The sequence below is a fragment of the Pithys albifrons genome, chromosome 1 (assembly GCF_047495875.1).
Source record: "Pithys albifrons albifrons isolate INPA30051 chromosome 1, PitAlb_v1, whole genome shotgun sequence".
Classification (NCBI taxonomy): Eukaryota; Metazoa; Chordata; class Aves; order Passeriformes; family Thamnophilidae; genus Pithys; species Pithys albifrons.
Genome location: NC_092458.1, coordinates 64,326,081 through 64,346,521, shown reverse-complemented (window position 1 = coordinate 64,346,521; position 20,441 = coordinate 64,326,081). Strand labels below are relative to the sequence as shown.

At 41.5% G+C, this 20,441-nt stretch overlaps 1 protein-coding gene across 3 annotated transcripts in view; it reads right to left on the bottom strand.

Annotated features, from left to right (window-relative positions):
* STARD13 (StAR related lipid transfer domain containing 13) overlaps positions 1-20,441 on the bottom strand; it is a 291,483-nt gene that overhangs the window by 114,171 nt on the left and 156,871 nt on the right. Inside the window, exon 1 of one of the 3 annotated variants that reach the window (XM_071552814.1) lies at positions 4,435-4,725. The exons of the other annotated variants lie outside the window; for them this stretch is intronic. Coding sequence (XP_071408915.1) covers positions 4,435-4,603 — 169 coding nt within the window. The 5' untranslated portion in view covers positions 4,604-4,725. Of the gene's footprint in view, positions 1-4,434; positions 4,726-20,441 lie in introns of those variants that run through there. 3 annotated transcript variants of the gene reach the window in all.

Genomic DNA, 20,441 nt, shown 5'->3' with positions numbered 1-20,441 from the left:
TACTTTGCTGGGTTCAGAAAATGAGGTTCAAATATGTGTGGGTAAAGTGGACAGCATCCAGCACATGACAAATGCTATGGTTCAGGCTGTCTGTACAACTGTATTTTGTCCTCTTTGTATGTCTGACCAAAACCATAGTCTTTAATTTTATAATTGTATCCCATTACCCACCCAGTAATCCATAGCTGTGTGCATATCAAGAATTTGATTTGGGCTTTTTTTAATGCAGCCTATCACTACAACATTTTCACTTGTATGACTTCCTTGTTTCCTTTTGAATATGGGAGTATATTACAGCTCATGGTACATTAACAGTTGACATTTAAGTCACTTATATTTCATAATGTTTTGCCAAGTCACTTGCATACTTCTGTATCACTTCCCACAAACCGTAATCCTGCTTAGAAAAAGAGAAGAATTAAAACATGTTGAACCAACTCCAAAGGGAAAACTGTGAGACAGAAAAGTGGATTTGTTTGCACCTCTAACACTGGTTCAAACCAGACAAATCCAGGTGAGAAAAAGATCATAGTACACATAAAAGATCAAAACTGAACTTGCAACACATAAGAGTATAAAGCATCAGCTGATGTTGGAGAGCTTGCCCTTAAAAGTTAAAGTCTAATTTGAGATCATTCCATCAAACCATTTTCCTCAACTGCTCTTGCCTGTGGACATAAACTGAGACAAATCACAGAGCATTACACACTGTGAGCAGGAATTTACTCACTGAAAATAGGAATTTGTTGTATTTGCATTTGTTTCTTCATATTACTTTCTTACTGAATGTGCAGCCTAAGAATCAAATTCTACTGTAGATGAAAGGGAACATTTCTTTACCAGTGACACCTAGCTATACTGGGGCAGATGTGGCTTTGTTCACCTTGCCTTACATTCTACTTGTACTTCACAATGATTTCAATTTAAAGTTTTCAGAGTATGGCCTTAATTCTTTTTTTTAACCTACATCTACTTTTTGTATTTTCTGTTCTGCACTGAATTTAGCCATGTACTGTGAAAGAAATAACAACTTTGTGACTCATGTAATATAAATTCTTGAAAGTCACCACCTTATTTATTTAAAGAAAACATGAGTAATCGCTAATGAATTCTCATACAGTTACTGCACACACAGTTTGAACAAATACCTCAGACCAAGCATGCTACACCCTGTTCCTTTATGCTGAGGCATGTGTCCCCTTCAGTGTGGAACTAACGGGCTTATGGGGGAAAGGGAATCATCAAAAAGATCACATTTTGAAAATACCTGTTTAATATCAGACAGATAATTACTACTCACATTTACAAGCCACATCATAATTCTGCCTCAAGGACGCAGTGGTGTACATGAACCAAATATTTAGGACTTTCAAAGTATGATCTGATTGAAATAACAGTCTGGTTCCTGTCATTTCCCTTGTGGTGATTTTCTTTTTAGAACTGATTAAACAGTATAATTCCTCTAAATGATTCATTTAGTTTATTTTTAACTAACACCAAAGGAAAATATAAAGGAAGGCTTTTTCAGCAAATGTTTTTTCAAAGGAGGAAGAAAAGCTGTATTGCATGATAGGATAGAGTAATTTAGCAGAGTTTAGGTTAGTACCTGCAGTTAACAACTGAAAAGATAGCAGTATATGCAACTTGTATTGCACTGCATTACTGAACCAGGAGTGGAAGCTCTGACTGCCTTGTAAATTGAATGTGTTGTTATTTTGTAAATCATTCCTTTCACTAAGGAAAAAATATCCCTGATGTAAAATTTTCAGTGTTTCCTACTGTGGATGACTCCAATCTGAAAACCATCAACTGAAAAATATCTAGGTAAGAAGTAGAGAGCAGGTATTCAAACAAGCCCCAAGGCAGTTTAGCACTTGAACATGTGGCAGATCTGTTTTCAGCAAAGCAATTAAGCAGGCAGGATTCACCATTCCAGTGATATTAAAATATAGGCTGGATGTTTTTCTAAACATATGCCATAATTCAAATTATTAGACTGGGGAGGTGCTAACACAAGAACTGGGTAGCTGCATTCAAATACTTCATCTTAGTGGCCTTAAAATGCATGATACAAATATACAAATTCAAGCAACTAATGATTTACAAGCTTTATTCAAGTGGATGACTGAAAAGTTTTGTTTCTCATCTTGCATCTCCTGATCTACTTTTCAATGTATTATTGATAAGTTCCTCTGTGGCCCTCCATTAGTCATAAATCCCATTTGTCAATGGGGTAAAACTCATTCACCTCTAAAGGAGGACACCCACCCATATTTCAGAACTTCCCCAGTACCCTCTGGACAGGGACTGAGGCTGATTCAGTACCCTCACACTGCTCACAGTCTGAACAGGGCAAGCACAGAGGGTGACATGTTGACAGAGCAAAACGTGGTAAAAGTCCAGGTTTTTCATCTAGAGTGTGAAGTGGAGGTTTCAGATAGAGTTATACTAGATAGACTTAGATTTTCTGGTATTATTAACACAGCTATTTGCATAAAAATTATTCCTCATTACTTGGGGCACTGTAGAAAAAAATGTGTGCCTTGGCTATGGTTTTGTACTAGATGTGTGTCTTCCTACATATGGACTTGTGGACAGACATCAGCATCTATCTGCACACGTAATTTCCGTATTGCTTACGAACAGACACTTAATCAACAGTGGATCTTTCCCCAGTTTAACATCAATAAAAGAAGTGAAGGAAGCAACAGTGTATTCTTAGTGATCAAAGATACACAAATATTGAATCCACTGAACTAAAACATCAACATCAACTGTAACACAAATATCACTTCCACAAAGCTGTGCATTACAGGTTGGAAATCTGCAAAAGAGGAGCAGAGATCATTCACCACAGATTGACCATCCATACAAGATGCAGAAAGGAAAGCTATGACTTTGAAAGTCCTCACTGTCCCACCATGCAGCCTCTCCAAAGCCTTGGCACTACTGGGTGGCTTTGGCAGTCCTGGCTGTGCCAGGCGGGTTATGGATGACAAGAGGCAATGTTAAACAGCACCATGACAGGTAGAAAAGGTGTGTAAATCCAGCACATCCTCAGTGGATGCTTCTCGAGCTCTACGCTGGTACTTGCACTGCACCCAAAACATTTTCAAGTAAACCTGTAGAGAAATAAATTACCCTTTCTTTCCATTCAGTTCAGGCTGTACACTGGGTACACAGAATGACATAATATCCTTCCTGAAATCAGAGCTGCAGTGAGGACCAGTATCCTTCAAACACAACCAGTTCCTGAGACTGCCTTTCAAATAACCACATTTTCCTAATTGCCACAGAAACTATCTTTTTCATCTTTTAAAAACTGGCCCAAGAATTATGCATTGTTTTCTTTATAAATGCAATAAAATTTCATCACGCTATCCCTGTACTTCTGCCAGAGTTCAACGGCAGCATATCTAAAGAATCTTACTGGAAAGCAACACACAGAAATAGCCACTCCATTTAACAGCTGCATGTCCGAAGCTCACACCAGTTTCTGTGATAGTTATCAGACATGACAGTAAACGATGCTAACTCTACTGCCCACCCCTAGTTAGCAGAATCAAATACCTTTTCACAAGCTGTCAAGAAAATGAGTTATCCTCAGGATTTATTTTTTTTACATGACATCTTGCTGCATATAGGACCACAACCAGTTTGGAAACTGGTATTCCTGGAAACAGGATGCCATATAAAACTATGATCAATACAAAACTACTTACTGATTTGCTTTTTAATATGAAAGAATCAGTACAGTTAGTTCGTGTTTTTATCTTCACATTAGTCATTCTGAAGATGACTTTAAATTGCATGCACAGGCCAAAGGATTTGTTCTGAGGCCAATATGCATTTAGCTTTAGTGGGCATGGATATAACTCCAGAAAAAACAAATCAATATATTCGTAATGACTGTCTAGGTAACTGCTTAAGCAGCTGCAGAAAGCCAAGTCAGCAATTATTTTTAAGGATATGTGACAAGTTTTTTAACCCTCTGACAGTTGCCAAAGGATGTTATCCCAGTTGCCATCTTCCAGTCTCACTGGACTTCTGCTTCTTTTTTAACTAGATAACCACTTATAACCACGGTAGGTTTTACCTGTAGCAATCAGAGCAAATGTACTGGTGTCAGTAACTGCTCTGACAGTCAGAAAAGATGAACCCTAAACTACCACAGCAGTTTATGATTAAAAGGTAATTTAGTTAAATAGCTAATCATACACTAGTGTTTGTCTCTTGGCTGTTGGTGTACGTGTGCATGTGTGGAAACAGAAAAGTATGAATGTTTCAAACTCTGATTCAAGATAGATTAGTCTGGAATGACGACAGGAAAATATCTTGAAATACGAGGCATTAAAACCTGCTCTCTTACGGAAGAGGAGACCTGCAGACCTGGCGCCAAAACCATGCAAAGGTGCGCTCCTGACAGTAACTCACCTTGCTGAATTTTCGTCACCAGCTGGTGACGGGCGAGAATCCTGCTGGTCCTGTAGGGAGGGCGCCGGGCGGGCTGATCGCAGCGCCAGTACAGCTCCTGGCCCTCGGGGGACACGGCGTTCAGGTAATAACAGCCCGTGCCCGCGGCCCGGGGCACCTGCTTCAACATCGCCGCTCCCGCCGTGCCCGCTGCGGCTACTCCAGATTGTAATCAGGGTAATGAGAGGATTGAGGCAACAAGCCCCAGGGAGCTGCAAAGAGTGAGCGCTTTAACGAAAAAGGAGTGCCAAGAGCTACTACAACCCGGGATTCCGGCTTCTCCCACATGATCCGCGAGAGCCAATCGCTCCCGGTGCAGCCTGTGGAAGTGAGCCTGAGGAGCGGGACAGCCAGCCCGCCCCAGTCCCGCATACACAGCCCGCCACAGTCCCGCATACACAGACTGACGCAGCCCCCGCACACACAGCCTGCCCCAGCCCCCGCACAGTCTGCCCCAGCCCCCGCACACACAGCCTGCCACAGCTCTGCACACACAGCCTGCCCCAGTCCCGCACACACAGCCTGCCCCAGTCCCGCACGCACAGCGCGCCCCAGTCCCGCATACACAGCCTGCTCCAGCTCCGCACACACAGCCTGCTCCAGCACCTCACATACAGCCTGCCCCAGCCCCGCACAGCCTGCCCCGGCCCCAGGAGCCTCGGCAGTCGCCGGCCGACCGGCATTTACCCAGCACGGAGGGGTTGCACCAGGCCACTTTAGAAAGCAAAGAAGAAAAAAGTTGAAGACGCTCGCAAATGCCTGTTTTAGAGTATGCAGGGCTGCCGAAATCCTTTTCCTCCTCTGCTCTATGTTGCCCAGCTGTTGACTCATCTCTGGAAATGATGCCCTCACTATTTTTCTAAAAATCATACCCCTGTTTGCCAAGAAAAAGTCCGTTTATGGAAGGGCTGTCTGAATCTCCAAAACCGCATGGGACAAGGAGCAGTGGAACAAGAGAAGCCCTTGGGATGAAAAAAAAAATCAACAACACCTAGCAACAGTCATGCAGCAGTAAAAAACCCAAGAGTCCCTAATATTAATGCTACCAAGAACTGGCCACAGCCTGGAAGAGAGAAAGTGAATGGAGAGATTCTATTCTTCAGGTTCCCCACTAAAACATCTTTTTTGTTGTCTGTTTGTTTGTTTGTTTGTTTGTTTTTAACAGACAGAGGGGTATCTGCTTTCATTCACTCTTTACCTATCAACCATTGAGTTTACAGGACATGCCATTTCTGTATTTAACCATATTGAAACAGAACACTGCCATTTTTATCAGCAAGTGGGCAGCAAACCTGAGTAAAAATATGCCCTCCTAGTCAAACAATTTTTCATTATATTTTAAAATATCAAAATTTTGGTTTAACATACGCCTAGTGTGAGTCATTTTCTAAAGAATCACATAAAGTAATTTCGCAGCCCTGGAAATCATCTTCACAGTGTTACAGAACTGTAAATGACAGCCACTCAGAAGGTTCTTCCACCCTCGTGGCTGAACAGGCTCCTGCCAAAACCCACGCACAGGCAGTAGTGCAGGGGAGGCAGCAGGTTGGCTGGCCAGCATGGGTCCTGCACGGGTCCTGCACACCTCAGGAACCATGCTGCCACCTCCATACCCCTTCCCATGAAGCCAGAGTCAAGCTGGGGGACTGGGAGCTGACAGCACTGTTGGAGTGGCTGCAAGCCCCAGGCAGAAGGGGCTCAAGCCACATCCCACACCATGGGGGATCTTGACCTCCCCAAACAACACTAGGACATCCACCTGCAGTGACATTTATTGTCTGTGTCCTGTTCTCCAGCCTTGAGGCCAACAATATGTCACGACATGCCTTGGTACAATGGAGCTCTCCTCCCACTCCCAGCCTACGGTTGCCCACAAGGCCAGGGCCATGAGGTGGTATTGCCTGGGACCTGCCTGCTTACAAAGGACAGGGTCAGGTAAGCTTGCACGGGCAGGTGTAGCCACCTAAATGTGATGAGGAGAAAGTTCTCATTCACAATTATTCATTAAAATTTTGTTCCATGCAAACCCCCTAGGGCAGTGTTTTACTACAACACAATCTGTTCTTACTATGAATTTTATTCCTCATCAATGTGGGAATTTTCCAGTGCCATAAAATGGAGAGGTATAATTCCAGGTACTAGAAATTTAAAATGAATACTCTGGACTGAAAGCCTCCATTACCTGTTATTAGCATTAACAGCACTTGCAAGTCCTATACATGCTGGGTTTTGCTCCAGAGGTGCCTGCATGGTCTTCTCTGAGACTCTAAGCAGACACTTCAAATTCAAGACAAAAGATATGGCACCACTACCACCTATATTCCCAAACAGGGCTGGCCACTGACAGCCAGGGAGTGGGAATGACCGGTCTCCTCTCTGCCTTGCTGTGCAAAGAGGAAAGGCAGGACTGCTTCACAGGTGTGAGTGGAGAGAGCCTGAACAGTGGGGAAAGGATGGTTTCCACTCCTACCCCAGCTTGCTGAGCCAGTGTACCAGTCACTCTGCTGCTGAATTTTTAAGAATAAATATCCCAGAGACTCTGAAGTGTCAATGATGGGCACAGTATTTATCCAGAGAGACATTACCTCCATGTGGGGAAATTTTTATTTGATGATTCTGTAGTTCTTTGATCTAATTCTACTTAAAAAATGCTATTGCTAGTGAAAAGCAATTATTAACATTTCATACCACTTGCTTAAATTTTCATAAGGATTTCTTTTTCTGTTGGAAAATGTATTGACTTTTTCAACTAATGGTATTCTGCATTCTTCCCTGCAGTATTTCCAAAGAGTAGGAAGAAGTTTAATAGAAATATAATGCTTCAAAAACCAGTCCAAAGAAACGAAAAACAGAACAAGAGCCTAAGTAAGGTATTGACTAGTGAACAAGTCCATTAAGGGCTCAACAAGCCCAGTTACGTGCTTATAACAGACAGCAAAGCACCAGCCTCAGTGCCTCTGTGGCAGCCTGTCCTTCCCGTGTCCCCACCAGAAGGTAAGACAGCAGGGCAAAGCTCCCCTCCCAGCCTCCTCAGTAGGTCATCTGAGTGGTCAGAAAGGGCAGAATGAGTAGCTTCTGTTTCAGGGTGGTGACTTTCCCTTCCTCCCAGACATGAGGGTCCAAACACAACTTCAGAGCCGGCGGGCTGCTCTAGGCTCGGCGCTGCCGAGTGCTGCCTGTGCTTAGGCTGAATTCTTTGGCTTCAGTCCAGTAGTTGCATAGTAGTCAAATAAAACAAGAAACAACAAGAGTTAGCTGGTCTTGTGGTACACGTTTGAAAGCTCCTGTGCTTGAAGTTGTGCATGGTGGAGGAAGGAATTAGTCCTCACTGCATACTTTTAAAATGACTGTCTCCTTGTTTGGTCACTGCCTTGGCACTGTTTATTTTCCAAAATGTGTCATTCAAATGAAGGAACCCCTTTGGCCATCAGCCTCTCAGACAAGAAGTACTATAGAAGCCTAAGCTGTTATATAAAAGCACTAATTAATATTTCAATCTTAGTCTATGGACAGGTTCTGGAATAGTTAATAGAGCAACACGGAACTTCATGCTAATGCATCTCATAAAAGCACTTCAAAATAAAAGCTTCCTCGTGCATTTTACAAAGGCTACAGGGGAGCTCCAACACAAACTTGAAGTTGCTGCCTGTCATGACAAAAGCACAGCCCATGAGATGGAAACCCAACCCCATGTTCCCATGTTGCAAGTGACCCAGGAATGGAGATTCCTTCATAAAAGCACATCTGGAATTAGTGGTTTTTTAAAATATGAATCAGAAATACCCATACATATTTATAGTGTAATAACTACATGTCACATCTAACATGACAATCGGTGACTTAATGGATACTGAAATGTTCTGGAAGACCAGTAATCTTTACTTAAAGGCTTACACAGCACTACTGACAACTGCATGCTCTGACAAAGTCGGCCCAAGGAGTCATACTCCCTCTGTATGCATTCACAGGCAGAACTGCAACACTTAATTTTCTGTTTATTGATTTTTATGTCTTTCTGTCACTTTTCCTCCCTGAAATTGCATTTGGTGTGAGAAAGAAAGAGCAAACTATTTGCAGGAAGAACTGCCCCATGACTACCAATATACATTGAAGTATCACAGGCAGGACTTGAGATCTGCTTCCATTTCACTGAGAATGGGGTGATGTCATCAGCTGGAGAAAACAGTATGGTGTACTCTAGAAATGCTAAAATACATTTGATAACAAACTATCTACTTGTGACTGGCTTTTCTGAGCAAAACAACAGTGTGAGTTTCTACGCTCCACTTTGGCTTCAGTGTTACTCACAAAGGCATGAGACAATGCTACAGACAGGGTAAATTGAGATGAACAGCACTTTCTCACTTGTATTCCTGTATATACATATAATTGAACTGCTTACTTACATCTTATAATGCACCCCTCCCAGTGAACTATGAGATAGGTCCATGCTGTTGTACCTGGCATGGAGTTCTTTGGGCTTGGATTGAACCTGCTGTTCTCACACAGTAATCAGGCACTTGATCTTCCCGCAGTGACCCATTTCCCTTTTATTGTTAGTTGCACTTATCTTGTTATGTCACATCTAAAATTAAATGGCAACTTGATGGCTTCTCTTCATTTGAAAGCACTGGTTCTGTGAGAACAAAACAGCTTCCTATTCACTAGAGGAGCACAGTTGTTATTAACATTAGTGACATGTAATTAGAAGAAGCAGGAAACTCTTGTTTTCAAGTCACAGAAGAAAAAAAAATCAGGCCTCTGCTTTTAACTTGCTGATCTCTGGATTCCCTTCTATAATTCTGCAAGTAGAATAATACTTAAGTTTGCTGGATATGGATCAAATCCAATATCCTATATATGCAATATCTCCTAGATTGGATATTGAAGTCCTATCCACATATCCCTCTCCTAGCCACACATCTTATATTTCTTCCCTGTATCTGCCTTTAAAGATGCCTGCACAGCAGCTCATGTGTTAAGAACAAGCATTTTCTCCTTTCTCAAATTTAGGAAGAGAAAAAATTCACATGCAGGGTATCCAAAGCAGTGTTTAAGATGAAGCTTTCGCTTATTTCACCTATTTTGAATCCTATGTCTGAGTCCAGGACTTTCAAAAGCAGAAGGTTCATTGCCTATTGTTTAGAAAAATGCTTTATGTTTGAACACAGATGTTTGTTTGAGCGTAGTTTTCTGGGATTACTACAGGCTGCAAACTCATTTATACAGGGCATGAAACAGCTGGGTCTCTAGAGCAGCCAGAAATGCTTCTCTCTGACTCAGCGGCACTTTGACTGTCTTCCTGAGGCCATGCTGGGGCACTGAGGCTCTGCAGCTCATCTGGTGCTGCCAGGAATCAGACTGGGGCAAAAGGAAAAAAGTTTATATGAGATTTCTACATCCCCAGGAAGTGAGATGGAGACAGCTAATAGCTGCACAGCATTACAACAGAGGATTGTTTCTCTGGAAAGCCTGATACTGATGTGTTCTGGAGGCAAATCAGCTGTTATGTCAACTGTCTGATAGTGAGTTTTAAAAATGAACATTGCTACCCAGGGCTTCTTCTTATGCATGAGAGACAGGCTTATACACTCCCTTGAAGATAAACTTCAAACCAGGAGATGAGGTTTCTGAATAGTAGATTATATCCTTTTCTTCTGTTCTAGTATTGCTGTTTCTGTTCTAGTGTCCCTGTTACAGCATCAGAGGCCTATCCCTTCACATTTTAAGACCCATATGTTCAGTGGATAGTATTGATACAAAAAGCACCTCCTGATTACAAAAGCATCAGTGGCCTGACCAAACCACAGAACGCAGCTCTAATACAAGCAGAGGATCAGAAATCACATGAAAGCTCAGTACAACAGTAGTATGTATTAAGGCACAAAGGATCTCAAGGAGGTGACTGACCCACCAGCCACCCAGGCAAACTTAAAAAAATAGGGATGCATGCAAAAAGCCAAGATGATGAGGGTCATGGCAAGAAAGCTGAACTGATTCGTCTCATCAATTCTCCTGTGGAGGAACTCAGGGATGTTCAATAAGCCACATGAAACTGATTTGAAAAATGTTCCTCGAAGATCCTCTACCAAGCAATCATAACAAAGCTCAGCTACCACAGATAAAAAGGCCATTTTTTGTTTAATGGCAACTTAAAGACAGGAAAGTGTTTTGCCCACTGTTCATATATGATTTTTATAAAGGAACTGAGTGGTTAGTTGGCACAATATAATGATGATACCAAATTAGTCTGGAAGTCAAAACAGAAATTGGTTGTAAACATTGAATTCTTAAAATAATGATTGAGAAGGCATTAAAACTGTAGCTTTTGAGTGTTGATAAATGTATTGGATCAAAATCACCCTAAAGGTACACAGTGACAAGTGACAAGATTTAATGGAGCTGTTATCACTGAGGAAACATATATCTTGGGTAGGTTTATGAAAATCCAATACAAGTGTTCAGCAGGAACAAAGAAGAGCAAAGAGGATTTAAAAACTTTTTAGAAAAGTAACTGAACATAAACCAACAAACATAATTATGCTCTTACAAAGGTCTGCCCACCACTTGGTGTGCTGGGGTCTTTTCTTGCAGTGGATAAAGTTGGGAACAGTAAGTGAAATGATCATGGGGTAGACTTAAAATGAATAAACATAAATAATTCTTCATAAATGCATAGGTGACCCCTGGAAGTTGTTAGAGGATGCTGTGGCTGCCAGAAGTTAGCAGAATTTAAAAATGGATTAAATTCTTGGAAGAAAAATTCAGCATTAAACACAAAATTCCAGCTCATGGCTCAGGACTTCCTTGAACCATGTGAATGCAGGCAGAATATATAGCATATACAGGATCACTACACGCTTATCCCAGCATTATATTTTCCCCAAAATAGTTGTGTCTGCCCACTTGCCAACACTTGACATGGACTGGACTGACCAGGAGTGGCCAGTCTGTATTCTTGCCTGACCTAACCACATTGCACCCACCTCATGGACTATGTAAATGTGAGATCCTAACAGCACTGGTAGTGCATAAATACATCAAAATAACCACTCCTGTGGTCTGTGGCTGGAGCCTGTGGAATGACAGTATTCCCCGGGGCACAGCCTCTCTGTGCCCTCCTGTCACATTTGTTGGTGAAGTGTAAGCTGGTGGTCTGTGTGCTGCAGTGTCAGGCTCAGAGGATGTGACCTTTCTGTTCCTTCTGCTCTCCCTGGGGCTTAGAAGGGACCAGGAACTCCTGGCTGGTGGATAAAGTCATTGGAAGGGGTCAGTTGTTTCATCCAGTGCCTGACTGCTAATTTAGGCATTATGGTCTCACTCCTGTTCGGTTTTAAACATCACATCTTTTCTCAGTCAAACCACACCAGCATATGAATAGAGACTCCACTGGCCTTAGCTGAACTCCTCACAGGCCAAGAATAGCCAGCATCCCACACTGTGTAAAGTCCCTAAAAACAGTGGTTCTCAACAGTAAATTAAAAAAAAAAAAAACAAACCAAAACCAAACCAAACCCAAACAAATAGAGTTCAAAACAGAGGTCAAAAGACAGGAAGACATTTCAGGTGACAGACCTCCTTTGTTAAAGTATTTGGAGAGTATTATGACAGGAATGAGATAAAAGCAGTTTCCACACTCTTAGTGCAACTCCATCTGCTGAATCTATACCCATGTTACTAAAACTAATCCCACAGGAACTGTGTAAATAAATTTAAGTAGTGGTGGGTTTACACACATCCTAATCTTACAGTCTCACTAACAAAGTGTTGGGATAACACACTGATAACATAAGAAGTGTTTAGATAAACTTAGTTTCTTACAGTTATCCAAATACATTGTAAATCCCTACACAGCCCTACTGCTGGTGTCACTCTGAACCACAGGCGAACACTCCTATCTCAGCTGAAGGTTCATGCCTTCACAGACTTCATGAGAGGGCTTTGCTATTTATTTTGTTTTCAACAAGACTTCAGTACCATGGTGATGAAATGGGCAAGAGAGGAAATATTCAGGTTTTAACTTGGTTTTAAGAGAAGGTTTTTTTCATCTCTCTGTGCTAGAGAGACAATGCCAAAAGCTTTTACAAAGCAACAAGACAGAACAGAATAGCTTTTGGCAACACTGTTTCAAACACAGCAGCATGCGACTGATGCACAGAAGAGTGAAATTTTCCAGGCTCCTTGCAATCAATGAATATTTGTTGCATGATTTCAGTCTCTGGCCCAGTGAGGCAGAGAGACACGATGGTTAGGGCGCAGGACTAGCTGGCCATGACTTGCTAGAAGACTTCAGGGAAGTTGTATAACCTGTCGCTGTATCAGTTTCCTGACTGATAACAGTAATCCTTGCCTTTCTCAACTATTCTAGCTTACATTAAAAAAAAAAAAAGGAGATACTATTTTGTAGGCAGATTTGCTGACAATAAGTATCAGTCCACTGCAGGTAGGCTAAAGTTTACCGTACCTGCATGAATTGAGGAGAAAATAAACACCCTTTAAAATGGTCCCACACCTGTAGTGGATTCATTCAAATGAGACACTTATTGCCCAAACTTCAGGAATGACTCAGATTTCCCAATATGTTTTTAAATGCATGTTATCAGATCTTATAAATACTGCGTAACAAGGATGTAGTGTTTGCACATGTGGCTCTGCAGAGCAATATGCACTAACCAACAAACTGAGTCTTGACTCTATGGCTGCAATGCAGCCTTGCATACAAGGAAGTACTCTGCAGGGTGCATATAAAACATTTTGTTCAATGACAGTTCAAATTTCTCATTTTCTATTCTATAATGCCCAAGCCATCACCACCAAGGCAGTGACTAGGTACAGCAAAGCCATTCCTTTGCTGGTTACTCTTCCTGAGACCCAGGAAAGCTGGGGTTTTGGCTGATGCATGGTAGAAGTTTAGGTTACGGTGGGATGGTAAGTGGTTCTGAGAGGGATGTCCTCTGCTGAAGCTGGTGAATTGTTCTGCCTCCACCTCTCCTATCTCCCTACCAAAGTAAACTGAATTAACCCTTGTGGCAGCCAGTGTCCCTGGTGCAGTGCAGGACTACCTGGCCTGACATGTGTCAGTTCTATGCTGTTGCTGCAAGAGTGAGGGGGGACAGTGAATACAGCACAGAACTGAGGTCCAACCTTATGGCATCTGGGTATGTGCTTGCCCATGCCTTGCAGATCAGGGTGCACATGACATTTTCTTCTCCCTCCCCCAGATCACCTGCTTGGGCATCTCTGAACCAAAACAAAGATCCAGCACAGAAAATAGTATGGATGAGCAGTGAAAATTCCATGAGGTTACAGATTTTTGTTCCAAAGGATGAAGCACTAGTGTCTCAAATAATGCAGCATGAAAATGGGACAACAGCTTTAAGGCTGACCCACTATCTCACAGCAAGTATGACCAACACACTTGCACACTTGGCTGGCTGCATAATTTCAGTCATACTGGTGCCTGATTAGCAGCCTCACAAATAAAGACGCCAGGGGGAATATGGGACATGCATGCATCACTTATCCCTCATCCAAAGCCAGAATTCAGTGTAATCTATGTCAAGTGTTCTGTACACTGCATTAGTTGTCCCATATGCCTGAAAAAGAATGCAAGATGCCCATACCTTTTAATCCCAAATAATTTCTTTTTGCATATCAGAAAATTTAGGAGTATCAGTTACATATATATATACACATATAGGTATTGTTTTTTATTATTAAAAAAAATAAAAAGCTCCCCCCAGACCCCACAAAAATCCCTTTCACAATAAACTAGCAGTGGGACAGTTTACAATATAGATACTTATGAACTGGACAAGTTTCTAGTCAAGACTTTCCGTCTCCCAGCAATCAGCTGCTCTGTGCATAATTCAAGCTTTCCATTTCTGGACTCCATGTTGCATTCTTTTGATTTTTTCACTCACAGTTTGCACCGTGCATTATACACACCACAGTGCTGATGTGTCTTAATGTATAAAGTAATTTTTGCTGACAAGATTCAGGTGTTTTGTTTTTTTTTTAAAGAGTGGAAGCCTGCCAAATAGCAGGAGTGACACAGTGGAAAAGGCTTCCAATAGCTCCCCTGCCAGCCACCACACTGCTTCTCCCAAGAAAGGGCAGGAAGTCTGCTCCTCTCCTTCCCCACAGCCTGCCTTTGGAAAACCCTTCCAGTGTACAGAAAGAGCCAGAGATAGCCTACAACTTGCAGCAATGCAGGCAAGGTGAATTATTTTCCAGCAGACATTCCTTCTCCTCCAGTCTCTCATATAGCTGTACTTCACCTCTCTCCTCTCTAGTTCACACACTCCCTTGCACATCCTCATTCAGCAGCCACTTACCAAGATTTCTCCTCTGTTGATTCCCCCTCTGCTCAAAGAAGGCAGACCAAGAAAATTGGTTGATAAGGTCCATACCAGCTGTGAGTTTTACTTCACTCTCTCAGTTCCAGTGTGATGAAAATATTGCCGTCTACCCTCAAGTTTATACTGGCATCCTATCACATCCCTCTCCCAGGCTTCCTCCCTTTCCCAATTTCTGAATATACAGCTCTGTTTCAAATAATCCCAGTGTTCCTCATTTGTTGTTGTCTACTTAAGGTGTTGCTCCATGTTTATGGAATGTAGTTTTACTGGAAAAATTCCTTGGCCAAAATCTTCAAAAGGAACTACTCATCTCGGATCTTTCCATGACACTTGCAAAGCTCTGACTTTTGGGAATGTTGGTTTCCTCAGTCTGAGCATAAGGCCTCTTTGAAGTATCTGAAGTTGGGCAACTAAATATTGCAGAACCGAATTTTCACCTGGCCTGTGAAGAAGGTTGGTCCTGTTTTTGCTTACCAATATTATTTTTCTCTTGTTCAATCAGATTTTGACAGGCAAGTGCCGTTCTGAGCTATAAGAATGTAAAATTAAGACAAAAGTGGGTCCTGAAAGAAGTTTCCAGACCGTGCTGCTGTGGTCTTTTACTCCAGAGCAGAATTCATTGTATATCCTGTAAGTGCTCAGGATTTGCACTTATGTAGCTGAGATCAGAACTGGCATACTTTGTATGCACTCTGTTCTTGGCTTGCAAAAGAATGGAACAGAGATTCATGTATTTCAGTCTTTATTTTTCCTTCTTTTATCTCCTGAGGAACTTATGACAAATAAAATACTCACTGGTTCCTAATATGTTACCAAACATAATAGGTTGGATGATGAATTAAAACCAAATGGAGTTCTGAATATTTTCTTTCAACTACTAGTAAGCCTGTATTGCTTTAAAAATAAACTTTGTTCCCCCTTTGCTCAGACTAGTGACCATTCATGTGACAGGGAGGCAGCTCTGGCTGTGACACCTCTGAATGATGTGAAATTAGCTTTCTAAAATAGCAGTTGTGATGTGAGGCTTTACACGTCTCCAGAATATTTCAAACGGGAAACAGTCTTTGTGTCTCATCAACTTAGGTGTAGCTCAGTTAGGAAGTGCACAGTCACATCATAAACCTCCCTCTTACTTTGTTCCTAATTGGCAACCTTGTTAACAACATCAGCAAAGAACTATTTACTGAGACCTGGAAGCTAAGAGGTCATACCACAAACTTGTCATGTTGTTAAACTCTTTCCTAGGCATCCACTAGCAGCTACTGTGAAAAACAGGATCCCTGAGGCTGATGGACTTTTGTGCTGACTGAGGACACAGTACAATAAATATTCACACATCAGGTACCTAACTAACAGTTTGAAAAGTGAACTGCAAAATGCACTTTAAAATACGCATTATGAATTCTGTATAGCTGCTGCCCTTGTTGCTTAGCTAAACCTGTCAGGGTTCACAAGTAAAATCACACAGCTTTTATTACAATGAATTCAGCATGTCTTCTAAAGACGTGCAATTCACAATCTGCCTCCCCAGAATAAACTGGAAATGAGGAAATACATTCATGCAAGGTTCAGGTATGCCGTCTGGTTACTGTCGGAACATGTAACTTTAAGTGCATGTTCAAGCGCCATTTAAGTCATGGGTGCCTCATCAGCTCCATCTCCTGCTTTGCTTACTTGAGCAGGTATCCTAAAATGAAGCCAGAGATGCTCTGAGCAGCAATCTCTAAAATTAAACTTCTGCAATGCTAGTGGCTCACTGATTTCCATATCAAAAGCTCTCAGGTGACAGCTGAAGAGATGGCTTTCCCCCGTCTGTCACTTACGGAAGCAGGTCTTTGGTGCTGTCACTTGGCTAGGATTATGGAAAGAAATAAGCACCACTGGAGGGCAATTCATCCCCCTTGTCTCACACACCTATTTTGGGATGACAGGACTTGGTTTCAGAGGTACCTATTTCTGTCTTGACTGTAAAGGACCTGATGTGACTAGCTCGATCCTTTTAGAAGGCATCCCCACTGGACTCACTCCTTTCAAGTCAGGACAGATCTTTTAAACTCTGAACACTATTTATAACATGAATCAAGATTGTGTGGATAGAGCATAACATAATGCCTGCATTCTAAAGACTGAAAGAAACCTAAGTGGAAAAGGAATGAATATTTCTTTCCTCAAATATTTCTGTCAGTTGGTACAGCTTAACTGACTTGGCTGCTATATTTCCATTTTGGGATCCGACCTTAATCTGGAGTTTAAGTTGAAACTGTGCTTTAACAGGGCTGACAGGTATATCAGTGACTGTGTTGCATACCTTGGGAAGCCAGGGAAAGCCAACATGGATTGTATTCACACCTTCATTGGCAAGCCAAGTCTAAAGATGCTGTCCTTTGGATGGCTGTCTTTGTCTCTACCATTTCACTAGGAGGGTCTTCATAGAGAAAGGCTGGAAACTGCTATACGCTAAGAAATCCAGGGGAAAATTGAATGCTAACTTCTTCCTACTGATTGTTTCCTATTTATCATGCTGAGTGTTTTATTCCATGTAACTGTGTGAACATGTATGTTTTAGTCAGGCACCTACTGGCAAAATTGAGACAAGACTTCTGGTGAAAAACAATGCCCTCTATTAAGAAAATAAGTCATTAAATAAGGTCATCTATAAATAGAAAGGGCTGTAAAAACAAATAGGAAAAAGCATCTGGTTTGCAACATCTCTGCACAATTTGCAGTAGCTAAATCTGGACTCAATTAATGACCTGTTTATTTTCCAAAATTTCAGTAAAATGCCTTGGAAAAAAACTTAATCTGTCTCTGGAGAACATCTCACTTCCTTCCATATGTTGCCCGATCTGTCACAGCAATAAACTTCTTCCCAGTTTCAAGATCCCTAATGATTGCACCCAACTGATGATTTCCATAAAAGAAGAGATAATGGCTGCAGCCCTCTACAAGTCCTGATTCTCCCCTAAGAAAAAGCAACACAAAGGAGTGCAAGAGCGAGTGAGTGCCCTGCATTATAACCTCTGTTGTGACCTAGAATCCAGAGATTTAAGAGTTTCTACCTACAATTCATCCCAGCTGTTGTATAATACCTCTGAATTTGATATTTTCTTTAAAATGCTGCCATGCCATGATTAGTGTATATGCCTTGGCTTTGTAAACACTTGTCCTGCTGTCCTTGTTGTTTAGTGTGCCTTCAAAAGAAACAGCTTAGGCCCTTTAGTAATTACGCATGTCCATGGTTTTGTATAAAACAAACCAGATGTTTCAGAGTCAATTTTATTTGGTGGTGTCCTGTCTAACCTAGATTCTGGAATGTATTTGACCTCTACTTGAATCAGATTAGGTATAGTATCTTCTGCTTTATTATATATCAGAAATATCTATGTTCTGGCACCTTCTTGTTTCTAATGAACTCACGCATCCAAACACACTGATTTAAGAGACAATCTTTTAAAAAGAGTATACTGTTGGTTTAGAGGCTAAATATAACAAAACAAACTAGTCCATATGAGTCAAATACTTAACCATTTAAATTTATACAGCATGTAAGTGTTCTGTTGAATTAAGAGCAGTTTTGTTTTGAAACAAAAGCATTTGGAGCTGTTAGGGATATACAGAGAGCGTAAATGTAATCACCAAAATACTCATTTGCCAAGCTGATATAAAACCATATTCTTCTGATTCGCTATGAACTAATGTTTGTTTTTGTTCAGGAGTGATGGAGCAAGTCAAGTCAGGATGACAAAAGCTATCCCTACATTAGAATAGAGAGTGTTTCTACAGATTTTAGAGAAGCTCTTTATTTTTATTAAAGTAACTTTCAGGGAAAAAAATGGTCCAAAGGTTTAGCTGGTAACAAAACTATAAGAGTTTCTTTCCAGGAAGGAAACTGGGCAACTCCCAAATGCCTCACCATGTGACAGAAATTCAGGTAGAGGTTCAATGTACGTATGTTTGGCTATACAAATTAATGGAGATTACTGACATTTTGAAAGTTGACTGTGTCTTTTTGGCTATATAATTTCCCATTTTGTTCAAAGGAAGCTGGCATGCTCAATGCTGTCTCAGAGCTTGAAAAATCTCAACTAAGAAAAGAGAAGATATGGTAAAGGTGAATGAAGTAGTAAACAATGCAGAAAAGAGTAATCAATAGTCATTTTTACCTTCCTGTGAGACTAGAAATAGTGATGTTCAATAAAATTTGAAAGCTACAAAATAAAGTTTAAAAATTGAAGAGAAACAATGTATGCTACACATTGGTTTTACTTGAAAGTATGTGATTTGAGTCCCTAGTTACACTATTACACAGAAGTTCTCCTATCATTCTACTTATAACAATCAAATCCTCTAGCAACTAACTGCCTGTATCATATAATTAATTTTCTGTACTTTGTTCAGTGAACTATCCCGAAGACAAATGTGATTCACCTTCTCCCAAGCAGTGACTTCCACAAATGGAAGTGGAAAAAGCAGTGCCAGCCTCTGCTGAAAATCCTGAGTTCATCACATCTCTACAGATACCCTACTCCTTGATGGGACAGGGACCTTGTTGGGGCAGGAGCAATGGTAGGAGATTTAACACAGTGTAACTGAAACCAGGAATGTCAGCAGGAGCTGAGAGCCTCCAGGACCCACAGTTAGCAGGACAGTGGCTGACAGGGGGCTACATGTATAAAATAAGCCCTTGGGGAGCAGTTGTGACCGGGGCGTGGTGCAGCAGTTTGCAGGGAAGGTGCTGAGGCAGTGCCAGCTCCTCCACGGAGCAACGGTATCCACCTGGCACAAAGCCATGGCCATGCTGAGCTCCACGCCCAGCACCACTGACACAGCTGCCCAGACAGCTCTGGCAGGAACATGCTGCCACCCAGGTGCCACCTGCTCTTGTGCCAGTACCAGGTAGCAGCTGTGAGCACAGCTGTGGGAGTGTGCCCAGGTAGAGGAACTTCTCTGCTTAATCACAGCTGGGGATCAACAGCCCAGCTGAGGTGTATCTACGTCAGTGTTTGCAGCATGAGCAACAAACAGGAGCAGTCAGACACCACTGTGCAGAAGGAAAACTCAGATATAGTTGCCATCACAGAGACATGGTGGGTTGACCTGCACAACTGGAATGTTGCAATGGATGGCTGTAAACTCTTTAGAAGGAACAGGCAAGGAAGGAGAGGCGAAGGGATAGCTCTGCATATCAGGGAGTGATTTGATTGTCTGAAGCTTTATGATGATGGCAATTGACAATATCATATGCATAATCAACTCACAGTATTTTAAAGCCACTTGTGACTCTTGTTTTGGGTCTTGAGATAGTTACGTATTTGTTTCTGAAATAACATTTGCAAGTTGGGATTACTGCAAAATATTTGCTAAAGAATAGTGTGAATAGTTCACAGACTTGTCAGAATCCATCTGTTTGTGTCTATTAATGGGTGCATTCCCAGCTGTGGTCTTTCCAATGTAATAAATAAAAAGTTTATTTCTTGCTATAAGTCCAAGGTCTGAAATCTCCTTGTAAAATTGATTTATTTCAATAAAAATCTGTCCTTATTTTAAAGACACCTCTTAAAATGAGCAAGACCATGAGATGCCATTCACATATTTTTTCAGCAGTCA